The sequence below is a fragment of the Drosophila sechellia genome, chromosome 2R (genome assembly GCF_004382195.2).
Source record: "Drosophila sechellia strain sech25 chromosome 2R, ASM438219v1, whole genome shotgun sequence".
In the NCBI taxonomy this organism is placed as follows: Eukaryota; Metazoa; Arthropoda; class Insecta; order Diptera; family Drosophilidae; genus Drosophila; species Drosophila sechellia.
The window spans coordinates 17614331-17632818 of NC_045950.1; the positions used below are offsets into that span (position 1 = coordinate 17614331).

The 18488-nt window shown below is 45.0% G+C and overlaps 3 protein-coding genes across 7 annotated transcripts; all 3 read left to right on the top strand.

Moving 5' to 3' along the window:
- The first annotated feature begins 5298 nt into the window (after positions 1 to 5298).
- On the top strand, positions 5299 to 7110 carry LOC6615399. 5 transcript variants are annotated; one of them, XM_032716512.1, is made up of 6 exons: positions 5300 to 5436; positions 5493 to 5552; positions 5610 to 6015; positions 6069 to 6137; positions 6197 to 6536; positions 6590 to 7110. In XM_032716512.1, the coding sequence occupies exons 1-6, from the start codon at positions 5405 to 5407 to the stop codon at positions 6775 to 6777; spliced, it is 1095 nt and encodes a 364-aa protein (XP_032572403.1). In that variant the 5' UTR covers positions 5300 to 5404; the 3' UTR covers positions 6778 to 7110. The 5 variants fall into 5 exon arrangements, with proteins under 5 accessions (XP_032572400.1, XP_032572404.1, XP_032572403.1 ...); XM_032716511.1 differs by having other exon boundaries at positions 5300 to 5432; XM_032716509.1 differs by having other exon boundaries at positions 5299 to 5432; positions 5493 to 6015.
- A 1100-nt stretch (positions 7111 to 8210) lies between these two features.
- LOC6615400 lies at positions 8211 to 9750 on the top strand. The gene is made up of 2 exons (XM_032715893.1): positions 8211 to 9023; positions 9156 to 9750. Exons 1-2 carry the CDS (start codon positions 8665 to 8667, stop codon positions 9166 to 9168), a joined length of 372 nt encoding a protein of 123 aa, XP_032571784.1. The 5' UTR covers positions 8211 to 8664; the 3' UTR covers positions 9169 to 9750.
- Positions 9751 to 12127: 2377 nt separating this feature from the next.
- LOC116800601 (CLIP domain-containing serine protease 2) lies at positions 12128 to 12810 on the top strand. Its single transcript, XM_032716442.1, is given in 3 exon segments — positions 12128 to 12347; positions 12409 to 12451; positions 12504 to 12810. Coding segments are annotated over 3 exon segments (513 nt in total). The 3' UTR covers positions 12754 to 12810.
- Positions 12811 to 18488: the final 5678 nt, after the last annotated feature.

Genomic DNA, 18488 nt, shown 5'->3' on the forward strand with positions numbered 1-18488 from the left:
GCCATAAGCTCGTATTAATGCAGTTATAAGTGCAATGCTCGCCCACACACGACACAGTCACACCTGCACTCACACCTGCAAGCCAGCCACATACATACTGACACTTTGACTGACAACAAACCAAACAGGAGCAACAGCAGCAACATCAGCAGTTAAGCGACCGCCAACAGCCAACTGGCGAGTCAGTCAGTCAGCAAAGCAATTTACAGACATCTTTTACACGTGAGGAGTAACCACCCACTACCACTCACACACTCACACTCGCACGCACACACACACACACGGAAACGAACTGCATTCGAGCATTTAGGCGAAGGGGCGGCAGGTGAAAGGGTTGGCGATTTTGGTGGGGAAAAAACGTGCAGCATGCGTGTGAGCCACACAATTAAACGGAAGCCGCGACCAGTCGTTCACTGAGTTGAATCAGTTGTTCAGCATATGGAGGAGCCACTGTAGTGTGGCAGATAGTTCGTAATTGTTTTGCACACTTTTTGGCCCAAAAGGGAAACAGTTAAGCGCCACCGATTAAGATCTTCAAATGGCTATTTAAATATTTCACAGTTGGGAAAGAAGTATATATGCTTGCTATACTTGAGCAAAAAGTTTATTAAAACTCAGAAAAACAATTAAAATAAAGTAAAGATGAAATAAATGAATCATAAATAAATTAAAATGTTAATATAGGGCTTAAACTTTTTTTCTTCTAATTGTGTTAATTGGAATACTCAAATATTTCTTTGTTCTCTTCACACTGATTAGACGATAAACTATTTAGGCCTCTGGTAGTTGAAACAAAACTAATGCAGGCCGCCCCTCTCACATTTGCCTCCAGTTGGCATGTGACCCTTGTCAACTCCAAAGAGTCTCGAGTCCGAATACCTTTCCCGTTTCCATTTCCAAGCCCGGTCCCAGTACCAATACCTGTGCCAGTACCAATCCCAATCCCAAACCCCCAGCTCCAGCCAAATTTCGATCCCCCCTGAACACTTTCGCCTCGGAGCGAATACAAAAGGCCCCATAAATTCCTGTTTCTGCTGTGGCCTGCCTTTTGTGGCCATGGCTACCCATGGCGTGAGATGCTGATCCGAGAGCCGTATCCATATCCATCTCTCCAGCTCGGAGACCCCGACTCCGACTCCGGACCATAAACGGATTGGCCCCGAGGTGTAAAACTTGCTGTTGCTGCTGCACACTTTTCAAAAATGCCTGTCAATGCGTGACATTTCATATTTAAGTTATAATCTGCATGCATTACTTTTGAGCCCAGAACGACAAGGGGCACGTAGAAATTTAATGGCATGCTAAATTAACTGCAGGCTAATTTTCAATAAAGCTGACAGCCGTATGTACAGGACACAAATGTGTCTGATTGTGTGTGCGTGTGTGTGTGAGTGACGCACACTAAATGAATATAAATGAAATGAGTGAAAATGAGATGGGACGAAGACTCATGGAAATGCGAGTTTTAGAAATTGAACAAAAACTTAATAAATACCTGCAAGCCATTCAGTTGCAATTAATAAGGGGTGAGACCCCGTCCCTCACCCACTTCACTTACTAATCAGCAACCTTGCCACCAAAGCGCCCAACCACCCACTCCTAACTGTTGCCGCATCGAACATGTTGGAAACATTGAAACCAGTTTTCAAGGCTTATCACAGCGCCATCTAAATTATCCTTTTGCCGGCAGGATAGACCATATAAACACAACGTTCCAACATGTTGCGACTGAAGAAGAAGCAGAACAGGGGGTGCCGCCACGGGTGTGGGGCATGCGAATGCGAATGCCCTAAGGGCGAAAACACCGAAGCACAGACTGCGACAGAAACAGCAACAGAGCAGGAGAGAGCGAGCGAGAGTTGCGATTTGAACTGCCTGATGCTTGGCTGATGTCGCTCCATCCCATCCCATTCCGTTCCGTCCGCCCCTCCGGGAAACCAGAGCCACTCCCCTCCCCTGCCGCACCCCGCATCTTCTCCTGCTCCTCCTTGGCCGCAGGACATTCGCTTGTAATTATAATATTTCATCCCAAAAGTAGCTCCCAGGCATCAGTCAGTTTCGGTTTGCGGTAAGTGGGGAAGCTGTGCAGCACGAGCAGCGGGGAGCGGCGAGCTGGCTGAGGGGGAGGGCGGCGGAGAGGCAGAAGCAGCAGCAGCGGGTTTTGGCAACAATGCAGCAGCAGCCAACAATGATGAATTTTTAAAACCAACGTGTAAAAGGTACAGTGATATCTGCCAGGTGAGGGAAGTTAGACCGTTTAAGAACTCTGCCAAAAACTAGTAAGTTATATAGGACTAAACTCTTCTAATTCGTACACTTCTTAAGTAACTTACTTAGTATCTGCTAACTAATTAACTAGATTTAAGCACTATGTAAATTCAAGTAATCTGCATTTATTCAGAGTGAGAGATAGCCAGTGCCCACTGTGGACTCCTAGCGCACCCTTGCTGCAAGGCTACTGTGATTGTGACCTCCAACCTCCGACAGTGGCCAAGCCCGCTCCCAATCCCAATCCGATTCCGAATCCCAGGTCATCGCAGCCATCGCAACTCATCGCATTACCCAGGGCAGTTCAAGGGCCAAAGGATTTAGCATTTCTTTTCGCATTACTTCCCGCATTGTTGGCTTATTAAATAGCTGAGCTGAGTTCGCGTTTAGGGGAAGCGCTCAGTCCACACTTTAAAAATTAGCCGTCAATGGAGGGAAGGAGCGGTAGGAGGGGAGGGACGCCAATTCGAGACCCCAAATCGGCAGAGCGAACCGAGCCAATGCCGCGGGCTGAAAGTGCTTAAAAACGCTGACACATGAAATGCAATTCACGGCAGTCAGAAAACGGTATTAAGTGCAGTCGAGGCGCTTGACAGCGGCATGAGGCTTCAGCCTCGGCTCCGGCTACGGCTCAGGATCATTTTCGAATCCTGATTTGTGGTCAAGCGGCGCAGCTTGGCCGGCTCCATGTGGCAGCATTGTGATAAATTGATCCGAGTGGCATGGCCCGCCAGGCTGCAATCATATTGAACGCTAAAATAATGCGCCCATGCCCGGCGACACCCATGGGTTCTCGACTACGTTCGACTCGTTGCATATTACCGCATCGTTTGCGGCGACATTTAATTAAAATTTCTTTCAGCTGATACGATGGCCGATGGTAGCCAAAAGTTTTGGCTAGCCCCCTCTACCACCTCTTTGCGGCCATAATGCCGGCTGCTTTGGCCGCGTTTATCGGGCTGCAATTTAGTGGCTTGAAGATAACTCTTTCGCCCGCACTCTCCGAGCTGCACTTAATAGCCAAATATGCATACCAATTGGCCGGGACCGGACTGGATGGCAGCCGTCGGAGGAGCTCTGTCCCACACAATGCCCATAAAACGACGCTTAATGACTCTTAACTCGGGAACGGAGCCGGGCATTGTTATTATTCCGTACTATGATTATGGTGACTGCGACGGGCCCACGCTTATCTGGCATTCGGTTCTGCCATTCGGAGGAGCATTGTCTCCGAGTGTGCATAATATTGGGGCATATTACACATACGCCGCGTGGGCATAGGCATAGGCAGCATTTTAATTTCCCGTGCGACAGGAAGTGCATTCAAAAATGAAACGGAACTCATGCCGCATTGCTGATGACGTTTCCTGTCTGCCATTCGGCTGATTCGTTTAAATGTAAAATAAGTAGAACGAGTTATCCCGGTTTTGACCAATATTTAATATAAGTAAGCCCTTTCACTTTTCCACAAAATCTTTGTTAATAATTCTACTAGTAATATATGTTTTCATTCGCTAATGGCGTTTGGTTTTAAAAATATGAATTTCAATACTGCAGTTATGCATTAAATTGCCAGTTTGTATTAATGCTGATTTTCGCCAGTCAAAGGATGTGCATTTCATAAACGAGACTTTTTCTCTGATCAAATTAGTCACTTCAATGAGCAGGCAGCGCAGACAAGCCATATGTCAAAAGTCGATGCAGTTTAAATACAATTTAATTAACATTCGAATGAATAAGCGCAACAAACGAGGCTTTTCCCCCCGCCCATCCCTTTGAATAGCTCTGTGCAAATGCATTCGCTTGGAAATGCTTGGAACTGACAGTTGCATGCAACAAAATCAAAATCAAAGTGCGTTTCTAGGCATCTAAATAATCTGCCGCACCACACCCACTCCGCCCCTTTTAATTGAATGAATTGCAATTCAATTTCGGCTTCTGACTTTCGAATTCTTTATTTTGCACCCACCCAGCAACCTACACACTTTTTGCGAACATCAAACGCAATTAAAGCCAGCCGGCGAATGGCAGTCAACTCTTCAAGTCAAAGCCGAATTCGAGCGTCCTGTACCGTCGTCTGGCGGTCGTCGTCCTGTCAGCTGCTTTGGCTGTCCGCCGGAGCCCGCCGGCCAACTTCTTGCCTCAAATAGCCGCAGGCGCTGGCAAAGAACCGCCAACAATTCCAAAGCAGCAGAAGACAAATACGGCGAAAAGCGAAAGAAGCAACAACAACTGCATTTTAGTTGCACCATACCAAATGGCCGCCAGTAAGGTTCACACTTTCACAAAAAATCTATTACTAAAACTAAGCATTGTATTATTATTGCTTTTTACTAAGCATTTTAAGCATAAGCTCGAAGAGATAAGCAATAAGTGATTAAAGTAATTATACACAAAAAATAAATATGAAATAAAAGCAGCATTCGACAGCAATGAATCATTTTGCAGAAGATAAAAGAAGCAATAAGTAAATAGTAGGAATATAAACTTTCTGAATACGTATTTAAATGTGTGTTAAAACAGATTGACAATTGTTTAAAGCTCTTATCTCAGTCATTTCACTTATCAATTTGCAACAGTGTCTATCTGTTTATGTACAACGACTTATGTACTAAGTGCGGAACCAAGTTGAAGGAGCCTCGGATGGGAACCGCTTTTGCTGCACGATGACTGTACGAAAAAGCGTCGCTGCGTGAAAAAGTGTCCTGCGGCGGGCAGCGACGCTGGCCGAGGCAGCGAGGTCCTTGCGCTTCGCTGTGTTAATGTTGCCGCAGGACTTAGACGCTTTGATGAACGCCGGCGAGGGGAGTGGCGGGGAGGGACGGAAACGGAAACAGCCGGAGATGGAAGCTGAAGGAGCGCCGCGAGCGATCGCCAGGATGGGTCGTGGAGTAGTGCCGCAGGACATGCGCCTGCGCAACTAACGGTACACGCAACTGCAACTGCAACTAGTTGCAACTATTCGCTTTAATTGCATATTAATGCGAAAATGTGTGAAATGTGCCCCCAGGGACAGCAGCCCTTGACACTCAAATCGAATAAATAGAAACAACAACACATTTTTGCTTTACTCTCTGCCAATAAATTTGATAGTTTTTAATTTTATTTAAACTCTTTTTATAGATGATTGATAAAAATGCAACGCTTACACGCTATCCCAAAAAGTCCGTAAGTGACATCCAATAAATATAGCCTTTTTTTCAACATTAGTATTCTTTTTTTAGAAAAGATTTTGACAAATGTTTGGTTGAGCTGTACAAACCCAAGAAGTTTGTGGCCGAATCGTTAGTATTTACATTACCCAATATTCCAGTTGCATCCCATTCTTTCTTTTACTCTAGACTGACTTCGATTTATTCGAGTCGCACCTCAGTTGACTTAAATGGATTCATTCGCATTGATTCAGCCAGGGGCATCGGGGATCGTCACCTGAAAGCTTCCCCAAAATTGCCCAGCATCCAGGAGCGCAGTTCGCAGTCGCAGAACAAGAATCTCTATGACCTCTCCCTCCAACTCACGGATCAGGAGGAAGCCGTGATCTCGGATTACGAGTGTGCAGATGGAAGCGGGAGGATTCAATGTGAGAAGTCGAAGCCGGTTAAAGCCATTCCGATTGGTCAGGGTAATGAGGCGACTTTCGATCTAATGAAGCAATTGAAAGTTAGGGATCGGACGAAGGTAAAGGACACCGGGCACTTCAAAAAAAGAACTCCTTCTTTTTCCACTATACAGTGCACAAACAAGAGGGTACTTGCGAATTAACTCTTATTTTTTTTTAATATTTGACTGAATTTTCCCAGATCAAAAGAAAGAAAAGGGAAAATGATGAAAACGTCGCCGGACCCCTTAACTTAAAAACGTTTACTAAGGTGGGATAAGCTTTGAAATACAGAATGAACTTTTCAGTTTTCCTTAACCAACCCATCAGTTAAGACGCAGGCTTCCCGAAAGCTATCAATACCTCTGTGCCGAACCAGTAATCTTACCTTCAAAAACGCCTGATGCCCCAGCCACAACAAACCGGCCACCGATCAAAGTACGAAAAGCCAAAGTTAAACCTCGTCTAGTAGAATCCGAATCAGATGTGGAATCCTTTAGATACTCCGATAACCCAAAGAAGACCCTCAAAATACTGTTTGAAAGAGCAGCTCGGAATACTGGGACCCACAATCGGGATGTGGAAGTGGAAACATTTGAAAATAAAAATTTGGGAAGAGTGCTTGAGGACCGCGCTTCGCTGCAGGTTCAACTTGCGCTGCATGTGATTGGTAAGAATATCAATAGTAAGTCGAATCGATTCAGAACTATCGCCTTTCTTCAGATGATCACTACTGTTATAGTTTGCTTATTTTTGTGGCCACCCTGGCGTACTTGGTCTATATCCTGTGCTACGATATCACTAGCAATCTGAACGAAGAAGGGCGCTATCAGGAAAAAATGAAAAACTCTAGACTGCCGATGAAGGCTTACTACTATTTGATGCGTCTGCTCAGAGCGCCCATTTTCTGATGGGCCAGCGGATTTGAAGATTTAATCAAAACATTATTCATAACAACAGCGAACTCTATTATTCAGTTCAATTTCAATGGTGAAATATTTATTGTAAAATATTTATAAATGGATATTTTGGCTCTTTTTTCGCTCCCCATCAAAGTGTTGAATAGGACTCGCGCTCCAACGCCTCTTGCACTCTGCCACGCCCCTCATTTGCCACCTGAATCGCGTGGTGCCAGGCTAACAAATGAAAAACAAATATTAAACTGTGTTGTTTTGCCAAAATAGTACCAAAAGCGCACACACACACGCACAAGCGAGAGCACACACAGAGTCCGCGGAAATTGTAAAGTGTTAAAAATAATAAATTATTTCTGTTATTCTAAGTGGTATTAGAAAATGCTCATGCATAAATTTAAATTGCCAGCCGTGTTGCAAAAACATTCCGTCGGCGGCAAATTGAAATTCCATTGTCCACAAAGGAATGGCGAAGTGGAAAAACAGTAGATGGCCATTCTTTATACACCTGCCGCCCCATTCCCCCACCCGCTCCCTCCGTACCCCTGACATTCGATAAATGTCATAGCCCAAGGCCGACTAATCCGTGGCATTAACCCCCGAGGGCCGGAGTCGCCAACTTTGGCCGGCATGGCACAATTTGTGTAATTTGAAAATATTTTTGTGAGCGGCTTAAGACGCTCGTAAATCACAGATACTTCTCGGCAGCGAACCGCAAGGCAGCGAACATCGAACCTGTTCGAGGCACCGAATTCAAGGCAGTCGAAAGTGGTAGTTGCAACAACCATTTACAACGTAAACACAACACAACAATGCGGACTATCTGTATCTGCGAAGCGGACGGGGCGAAGTGTATCTTGCGGATGCGGATGGCCGGCGGGCGATTTCCTATTCTCAGCCATCCTCTTTCACTATCTGAATATGGAATCTGCCCACTGGCCTGACAGCAACGAAATCCAACTCGCTTCTAGACGAAATAAAGCGAAGAGGCTGACTTATCATCCCAAGCTTTAATTAGAAGATGCTAAAATTGTATTTGTCCATTACTTATAAATATTTGTTATCAGTAGCCACTCTTTTATGAGGGGCACTCTATTCACACTCTCACTGTATATGTGAAAGTTTAAAATACAATCAAAGATGCTGCTTTTGCAATAATAATATTTCCAAGAAGTGGAATTTCCTAGCCGCAGAGATAACGCATGCTATTTGCAATATTAGCAATGCGATTTTTTTAAAATCGTAATCGGCAAACTTCTGATTTTCCCATCATCCCAAAGAAAGTGTAGTATTATTTATAGGGTTTCCCCTTAAACTGCCCACCATTAATAAAGCCTATTTAAACATTTCCCAAGCATTTAATGAGCAACAAATTAATTAGTAATTTATTGGATATATTAATCAGATACATTCATTTCCGTCTATTCAAAGCTTGCTCCATTAGCGGGCCTATTAATATAGTTGGTCCATCCCAGGGCTCACATATGCCAACTTGGCTCGAAGGCTCCCACCAAAATAGATGCCAATTGAACTGAGGGCGATATTCTCACATATAGCGAATGTGGGAACTCTTTTCCGTACCTTGAAACACTCACAACAGAAACGGATACAGTAAGAGATACAGATACAGACCGAAACCTATCTGCTTTGAAGCAACAATGCGGCAAATGTCCCTGGGGCAATATATCTGGCTCAGTGCGACTACGACGCTCATTTGTTTCTCAGTCGTGGACAAGATAATCGCCAATGTCCGCCGCTTAGAGGAGCGGTAGAAGGGCCCCAGACGGGGACGAACTGCTGCGGGGGGCTACATCTCGTTTTCGACCGTGTGCCCATCGCTGGGGGAAATGTATCTCAATAATTTTCACACGAACTCCATCCGAAATGAAGTTGTTCCAGCCGGGCTTAGAGCTCTTCATCAGCGCCATTCCGGACGCATCAGTCAGTCAACAAGCTGTGGCTCTGCATGTGGCAGTGGCAGTGGCAACAGCTGTACGACACAGGCGCATGCAACCGGCTTACACTCAGTGTTCCCCAGCTCCCTGGTTCACCCAGCCCCACTTGCTCACTTACTCCTCCAGACGGAGACAGACGGTAACCGAAACTGTCACAACGTCAGCGCGAACACCTTTGGCGCTGGTTCGACTTCATTTGGCTATCAGGATCTTCGTCCCCGTTCACTCCCACTCGCTGTCGCCAGTGTCTCCATCTCGTCGTCATGGCTGCAAAAGCTTCAGATACAGGTGAGCACGAAAAGAAATAGATGGGTACTACAGTCCTTAAATGCAAAAAACAACCTAATATAAATTGTGGATTTTAATTTATTCAACACAGCAATTTACATACGACCCTCTTTGACTAATCACATTTTTTAGGACACATCATTGAAAGGATACATTTGATTTGTTTCCAGTGCACTGTGACGCTGCCACAGATACAGGCAAAGCCAAAGCTGATGCCTGGGCTCGAAACAGAGGAGAGCAGAGCTCTGGGGCCTGTTTCGCTTGTAATTATAATATTCCAGCCAACCCAGAACTTTGCCCACGGCCGCAAACAGGAAAATGAAGCGGCGTCATACGCTGTGGCACATGCAACACGACAACAGCAACAACAATGAAGACGGCAACGGCGACTCCGACAACGCCTGCAGACTTTGCGGATGACCTCGAGCGCCACAAATGCTGATTACGAGGCCGTCCCACTACCAACAGCAGCAGCAACAGCCACAGCATTCAGACCCCCATCAGCAACGCCGAATAAAAAAGGAGCACGGATGTATCATATCCTTAACGAAGGCCAAATACCCTGGCCCTCGAGCAACATCAGACATTTTAAAAGGTATCAGTAGACGCAATGGTAGCTTCCTATTGCATTTCTAATCATTTTCTTGAATATGATGTGGTTTAAGTAAATAAAAATTAGCATTATCAATTAGACTTAGTTCAAGACATTTGGCCAACAGCCTGATTGAGTTAGGGCAAAATACCCACCAGGAAGTGGCCGAAAAACGGCAAAAGAGTAGGTCGGAGACCTTTTATCCTTTTAGCCAGCCTGATTTGGCAATGTGTTGGGTTTTTGGGTGCTGGGGGTGGTTGTGGGCTGGGGGCCGTGTGTATTGGGCATTGGCTCTGGGGGTCACCGTGTGCATGTCCAGGACACCGCTGCTCAGTTGGTGGAGCTGCCCCATTTACATAGCTTGAGGTATTTCCATTGATTTCATTGTGCTTTTCATATTATTGTATTTGCAATTTTGATTGCACTTGCCGGCGTGGAGTGGCGGCGGAGTCGGGTTTGCGGGCGGTAAATGCAAAAATCCGCACAGAGGCATTTTAAACGCAGATTGACAGGCAACGGAGTGATGACTTGATTATTTTCCATTTAAAATGGACAAACGCACGCACACAAGCGCAGTGAGATTGAGCTCAAGGCTCTGGGCATTTTTCTTATTATGAGAAATAATATTTTAGTCAAATATTTGATTTAAATACGATAACTTGGCATTAAGTAAATAAACATAAATAAGACAAAAGACAAGAAAACAACAAATGTCAGATCAAATGTTTGCCCAGAGGCCAGCTTTTGATTTTTATACCCACTGCACTCCATTATCAATTGCAACGACATTGATATATGATGACTGTCGGAGCAACAACAACGAAAAATAAGAAAAACAGTACGCAATTTATGTGGACAGCGTAGAGAATAAAAGTCATAAAATCACTGCACAAAATGCACTCAATTGCACTTACAGATACAGATACTGTATCTGTATCTGCATCTGTATCCGCATCGAGTGCAGACTTAAGGCATTCATTTGGATGTCTTATTACTCGACTCCGGTTCATCCATTAATTTAACTGAACTGCAGAAATGGATAAAAATGCTTTTGGCCCTATGCAGAATTGCCATTTAACTTGCGTCTGTCTCACTGGCACTTGGCCGAATCACATCTTCACTCATCCTCTACAGAAACCGAGATTGAAAACCGTCATTAGGCACAGTTGGAGCAGAACAAATGTGTCATGTTCCATTTGGGAAAATATCTCTCAAGTTCCTTGATTTTGATTGCAGCTTGTCCATGGCCAAAACAAGAGCCCAAAGAACAATGCCAGAAACAATTGCCCAGAAATTCAGCAGACTGCCTGAATATTGAAAATGAAAAATAAATATGTTCGGGGTTCTAAGAGAAATCGCAACCGTTTAAGCAGGGGCTTCTCGAAAAAAGGGATACTATGTACATTTATCTTATTTGACAAATGAGCGGATATCGATCTTTAATACCTTCCGTGAATCATTTATCAGAGTAAAAGTGTTGAAAACCCCTCTTAAAATATAGAAACATCACGGCTGTGAGCTGTTCCCATATGCAACCACTAATTTCAACTGTAGCAGCAATTAAAAGAAATATGAAATTTTCTCGAATTTCCAGCAACATTGCCAAAAACTTCTTTCACAGCTTGTTTGGCTTCGAATATACACTCACCACAGTGGGTGTGCGTGTGCGTGTGTGTGGGCCCATTTCAATATGGACAATACATGCACATAGGGCTCCACATACGCCCACAAGAGCACACACCAATACCAATAAATCAGAGTGCAAGAACTGACCAAATACAAGAAACGAAAAATGCATAACGAAAGCATAAATTGCCAACAATAAATAACCGAAAAAATTGTAAATAAAGTTGCAGCACAAATATTTCATAAGGCAACGAACAACCGAACCAACGAGCGGCCATATCCCAGCTTAGGGCTAAAGAGCAGATGCCAAAAAGCAAGGAACGGTAAGACACCAGAGCCCCCAAACATTCAAACATCCAAGTATCCCAGTATCCCAGCATCCCAGCATCCAAGCATCCCAGCTTCCAAGTATCCAGGCTCTTGGGCAGCAGACAGCAGACACCAAATGCCAAACACCAGGCGAGGCCAAAAGTATTTACGGCCAACTTAGCACACGAGCAGAAGTGGCAACGTGACACGAACCCGATAGTGCAATAACTACCTAATTCAAGAATTAATAGTTATCATTAAAGACTATGAATGTGTTACTAGCGCTTTAACTCACAATATCCATAAGTTTCAGAGCCGCAATGGCTGTACATCAGTACAACTATGAGACGCATTTCTCAATATGACAAATATTATAAAGATGATAAGCCTCCAGTCTCAGTGCTTAATGCTCGTCATCAAATCAAATGATATATGTGCCAAAAGTTCCATTAGGCTGTTAATATATAGATGAATAATTTAGTCGAATTCCTTATCGCTTATGTATGTATGTAAACACTTATGTGAGTCCCATATAAAAGCATCGAGTATGGACAATCAGCTCAGTGTTCATTATAACATGAAGATCTTCGTAGCTTAAATAGCGGTACTAGCGATTTTGGTCCTTGGCGCAAGGCTAGGTTCCAGCACCCTGCTAACGAATGATTGCGGGACAACGAGGGACCCATCGAGAATTCGGCGGGTTGTTGGAGGTAGAGATGCGGACAGGTTCGGCAACCCTTGGATGGCCATGGTGCTTGGGGACAATTTCTTCTGCGGCGGTTCGCTTATCACTCGTCGTATGTAGTCCTGCCAAAAGTTTTCCCTTCACTTTCATCTATACTATCAGTGTTTTTGCAGTTTTTATCCTGACCTCAGCGAGTTGCGTCTCATTGCGTCCCAAGTATGAGCTCAATATTTTTTTGGAATTTTTTACTGAAGCTCTTGTTTTTTAGACAAGTGATCTTGGGCGAATACGACACGAACTGCACTTCTGTGGATTGCACGTCCATCCGCCAAGTTATTGATATCGATGAGCGGATTATCCATGACCAATGCGACTTGAAAAACTTCAGAAGTAATGATGGTAAGATGGTATCGGTGCTTACACAAATGTTGAGCACCACGTGGATTGGATTGTACAATCCATCAACAGAAGCAATGAGCTTGCGTCGCAAACGCGGAAAATTGCCAAAGAGCTTATAAGTTAATTAAGACCTCACACAACGAATTTGTTGTATATTAAATGTTATTAATGGGGTATACTTTTTTGTTTCGCTAGCCACTCACGATCGCATTCCTGGCGCCCACACGCTCCCACACGCCCAGAAGGCCAACTGCATTTGGGCAGCAGCTCGTGGTCCTCCCAATGAAGACGGGGCGTGGCGCGCGGGAGGCGGTGGAACAGTGGAGCGGCTCTCGTATCGAAAAGCCAAAAAGTAAAAATGGCCCCCAGCGAATGTTGCAAGCAGCAACAGAGATAAGCAGCCGACTGCGGCAACTTAACATTTCGGGTGGGGGCGAGGATGCTGGGGAGCTGAGTCGCACGGCGAGGGATGCGGCGGGATCCGGGGGGATCCGGGGAGATGGGCAAACAAATTTCATACTTGGCCCAATGTTTAAACTCTTCAATTGGCTGAAAGCGTTTTTCTCTGTGTGCGCTATCTAAATGTGGCACGATTATTGTTATTATTGCTGTTGTTTTACAGCGCTCGCAGGCGTCCACGGCCAGTTAGTTGGCCTAGCTATTTATTTGCATATGCATTTTGCCATCCAAATCTAGAATTTATTAGCAATCGCAATGCAACAGCAGGGCCAATCTCCAGCAGCCACACAACAACAGGTAAGTGAACTGCCAAGACCCTGCAGTCATCTATTCTCATTCTTATTACTCACAAATGGCACACGTTGCGAAGGCATCAGGACTTTTGTCAACGCGAATGCAATTGCAGTGCGGCGAAATGTTGCAAAATAAACGAAAATAAGGAAACAAGTGAAGTAAACTGTGCTGTGTGGTCATACGACTAACAGATACCCAGGGGTAAAGGTACTTAGTAAGTGTACTAGCATGTACATATATATATGTGCATATGGTAGTTTGATTCAAAGCCATTGAATACTGTCATGTAAAGAAACTTTATAGGTAGACTCTACTCTGATCCAGCATACCCTTTACCCCGGGCCAAAGTGATGGGTATGCGGGGAAACAGAGAGACTTGGCGGTCATATAAGAACACCAAGAGGAGCAACAACAAAGGCGAGTACCGCTGGCGATGGAGAAATAAGAGCGGCGGCAACAACAACAAATTGGAATATAAGACCAGCGGGCATAACGGTGTTCATAATAATGATGGCGTGGTCTCTGAAAAGAACCATGATGGAAGAGCAACCGCAGCGGAATCGGCAGCAGGAGGATGGGCCAGATGGGGTAGATGGAGGAGCCAGGAGCCAGGAGCAGGCCGGGAGACCAGGCCGAGGCCGAGGCAAGGACAACATGGCCGCAACATAATGTAAACGAAGGGAATTTTCAGTTCGCGAACTCGGCGTCAAGGATGCTGCAAAAGAGGGAAAGGAAAGGGAAGGGGAGAGAGGGGATGGCAGACACGGTGGGAAGCGGGGATCGTAGAACGGGGGCAACGACGCACGAAACCGCACAAAATGCCCGCTGGCCATTGCAAGTTCTCAAGTGCTTCCGGCTGAGAGGTTGCCTACCCAGAACCGCAACGTGAACGAGGACAGCGCCGGGAAGGGGGCACCACTACTAACCCACGTGCCCACCCACCGGTTTCCGATTCATCCACTCGCCCACCTTGTGCACTGAGCCAAAAGATATCCACTGCAGTGACAGGGCACGAATATATATTTATTTGTTAGAATCAGTTTGTGTTACAAGAATTAAGATCTACATAGTTTCATTATTCACAATAGGACTTCTTACTTATGGCATTGTAAAAATAATTGTTGTTTTTCTCAGTGCAGCCTACCTACCAATATTGTCATGTGCTTTTCTTTCGCCAATGCAGGAGGAAAGGCTGGAGGTTGGGGAAAACTCCTGGTTGACTGCCACTAACCATTGAGCTTCATCAGCACCCACCGACGATGGCGACGATGGCGATGATGATGATGATGACGACTACGACTACGACCTCGACATCATGGGACGGAAATGAGTGAAGCGTGACATTTGCTGCTCCTGCGATGTCACGCTACGCTGCTCAACGGCCCTGCTCCACCTGCTCCTTCCTTATCCTTATCCCTTTCTTACCCTCTGAGCCTGTCCTTTTCCGCTACCGCTTCGCTTTCCACTCCGGCCGCATTTCCACATGTGAGCCGCGGGCCAGGCAAAAGGAAACTCCTCGTATAACGCAAATTAAAAATCGCTCTGCGACTGCAAGACATCCCGGTAATGGAAAACTAGCGTGTAAATATGTGAGCTGCTGAGGAGAAGTCCTTGCGCCAGCCGGCTCACCATGCGCCTAAGAGTATGCAGCACTCTTTTAATTAGCACTTACTATTGGACTTTAATGGCACGCCCACACCACTGTCAATTTCCTGTTTTTCTTCTTTTTTTATTTTCGACCTCTTTAAACATAGCAAATAATGTGGCAAATGCCCGGCAGCAACGGTTAGATTTCGACATCAAAACAAATGCATAACAAAAGGTGTAGCACACATATCATGCATTTTTTGAGGAGAATTGCCTCCAACGCGCTGCTGTCCAACTTTCCCTGGTCAACTTGTGTGTGTGCCTGTTGTGTGCGTGTGTGTGTGTGTGTGAGGGAGGAGGCAGGGGTTAGGTTACACCCGCCCCCTGTTCGTTGCCGCAATCAACCTTTGGCAGCGGCTCGCGTTTTTGACTTGCCAGGGGCCAAATATCGATGTAAAGAATTAAAAACATAGGTACATGCGTACTGAGGCCGGTGGATTGTCCCGCGGGCGAAGTGGGCGTTGGCGGGTGGGGCGTGGCCTAAACTGGGCGAACAGCAGATACAATAAAACATGCAAATATGCGCCCAAGGACATTGCAGCAACAACAACCAGAACGGCAGACACAGTCAAAACAGCGAGAGAGCGCCAAAGAACGCAGCCCAAACATCAAACACACACGGAGAATGGATAATGGAGAAGGTCCTTTGGTGGCGGCATGACCGCAGGTGTATACGTAATACATACACATGCGGATGGATGTGTGGCAGATACCAAAGGGTATAAAGTTTATTTAGCTTTAGACGAAATTAAAGGCCTTTGTATATTAAGTAACCCACGTGGAAGGCATTCGTCCACATACATAAATGCAGTGCGATAACGCACACACCCACCCCCACACACACACGCACACGCATCCTTGGAGTGTTGAACTTGTACATAAAATATGCCGCTGGCCGTTCTAAACATACCAAAAATTAAATTTATACCAATGAAAAGGGCAAAAAAACATAAAGCATAAAAAGTGGAATGCGAACCGAATTCGTTTCAAATGTTCATGTTCATTGGAGGGCCCAAAAGGCCGCCGCAGGACATCGTTGCGTACCTCAAAAACGAGCTGTAAAGTTCCGCCCAGCTGCCTTGCCCCCGCATTTTGCCAGTGTATGCGATCTGGGCGATGGTTATGAAAATACTTCTACCATATTTTGATTTCATCAGCGAGCTGTTGGCGGTAATAAACTGGACACGAGTAATGCGCTGCTCGTAAAACAATAAATTTCGATTAGGTGATGGATCAACAACGTGTTCCAACTTCGCGATGGGCAGTGCAGATTGCAACAAAAGGCTACCTTTGGGTATCTAAAATACAGTTCAAATTCATAGATTTAAGCAGGAAATTTGCCATTATTTAATCTAATTTCACTGGTAATACTCGTTGCAAACTGCCCACTTTATTTGATTCTCCATCATGGGGTAATATTGAACTTATTTACTTTTGCCTGTACAGCCAAATGCAGCAGTTACGCAACATAAAAGGCCAGAATGTAAAATGTCTGAAAACGTGGTGCATTTAAGATGGCCCCCTTCGGCGTGATTATTAACTTTTTGGCTGCATTTACATTTTGACAATTACAGTCGCAATCGGGCAGTCGGGCGGTCGGGCGGGCAGCAGATTGATGCATGCACCACAGGTTCGTGGGTCCTGTTTCCGACTGCGTTGCAACTGCAAGTGCTGCGGCTGCAGCTGCAAGGGCATAAAAACTGATGGCTTGTGCCGCTGTCTGATGCGAAACGGTAACCGTAGCCATTACACACGCGTCCCAATGGTACAATTTCGATTTTTTATATTTCACTGCTCACTTTTGTCACACATAAAAATGCATGAAATGCGGCAACTGGCAAACGACGAGGACGTACATATCGGAATATCTACATATATATTGTATATTTAAATGCCGTTACACTGATTGACAAAAGCCGTATCGTGGAGGGCTCGATAAAGGGCAAAAAGAGCAGTGCCAACGGGACGTATGAGTAATGTAACCGAAACAATGCAATTGCCAATAAAGATGAGGCCGCGCCAACAAAAAAAACTCGATTGCGAATTTGTTTTTCATGTCGCGCTTTTCACAGAAACGTGAGCAGCGCAAAAAATGACTTTAAGCCGAATCCTCAGTGTACATCAATCCAATCAAATATGCTCAATGCAAATAAAGCTTAGAAAGTGCAAAAACGCTCTGCGAAAAAACATCGCTGCGCAAACAGCTTCAATATTTAATGCAATTGTTATAGAAATTTATTTTGATTTTATTACAGGGCCCATGAATAATTGCCACACCTGGAGTCCAATGCAGCCAGATTTCCCAGTCTGAGCATGCATATGGAAAGACTTTTCCGCTTCACGCTCACCGCCGTCTGCATTTATAAAACCGCTTGTCCGCGATTTGCATATTTTTAGGCGGCATTCTATTTTCAAAAGCAATGCGATTACCATTAAAGCCGTCGCCCAAGCATGAGCACACATCTATGTATGTGTGTGTATAAATATTGGTTCGCGTGGGGGTTTTGGGGCAGGTGGTAAGGTGGGGGTAAGGGGATGAGCTGCGGAAATTCTATATAGTTCTGTAGTCTCACATTTTGCGAAGCTAATCTGCATTTAAATGGAATTTTTAATTATTTTCCTGGCCGCATCCTTTGACAATCACAGCGGGACAACGGCGCTTCAGGCGGCAGCCAGGACAGTCTCTTGTCCCGCTGCCACGCCCCCCGAACCCCTCGACCCCTGACCCCACTGCCATTGCGCCCCAAATTGGCGGTCGGTAAAATGCAGTTCGAATTTAAATAAAACTTAACAAGCTTGCCGCACACACAAAGGCTGGCTAGTGCCCCTGCCGCATTCTATAAATGTATACATATAACTCAATGCAGGTGCATTTTAGATTGCCAATCAAAATGTGGAGCAAAATATATGAGGTGTTGGTTTAGAGGGTGAAACGGGGGAAACTGGCGGAAAATCGGGACCGCAGTGCCCAGCAATTTTGCCATCATCGGCTAAGCAAATAAGAATATTAATGGTTTTTTCCAGCCATTGCACAATATTTTGCACCCACCCATGCATAATACACCTGAGCGGGTTTTTCGATTAGAAGACCGCCCACTTTTCGCCTTCAACGCCCACTTAAATGGCGCTCAGCTGTGTTTGTGTGTGCTGACTGTAGTTGTAGTTGTAGTGGTGGTGGTGATGGCAGAGTAGTGGTAGTGTTGTGCATAAAATTAAAATTGGCGACATTTTACAAATTGCATTTTTGCATTTATGCCAATGAAAATTTGTAATTAACATGTTAATTAATAGTTGGCCGCGGGCTGCGTATGTTTTATTAAACGTGAAAAATCCGCTGCATAATTTTAGGCTCGAAATGAATATAAATATGTATATGGCCGTGTGTCGTCGTCGTTCAATGAAAACAAAATCACTTTATGAACGTGCTATTTTAATATTAATTAGTTTTGGCTGC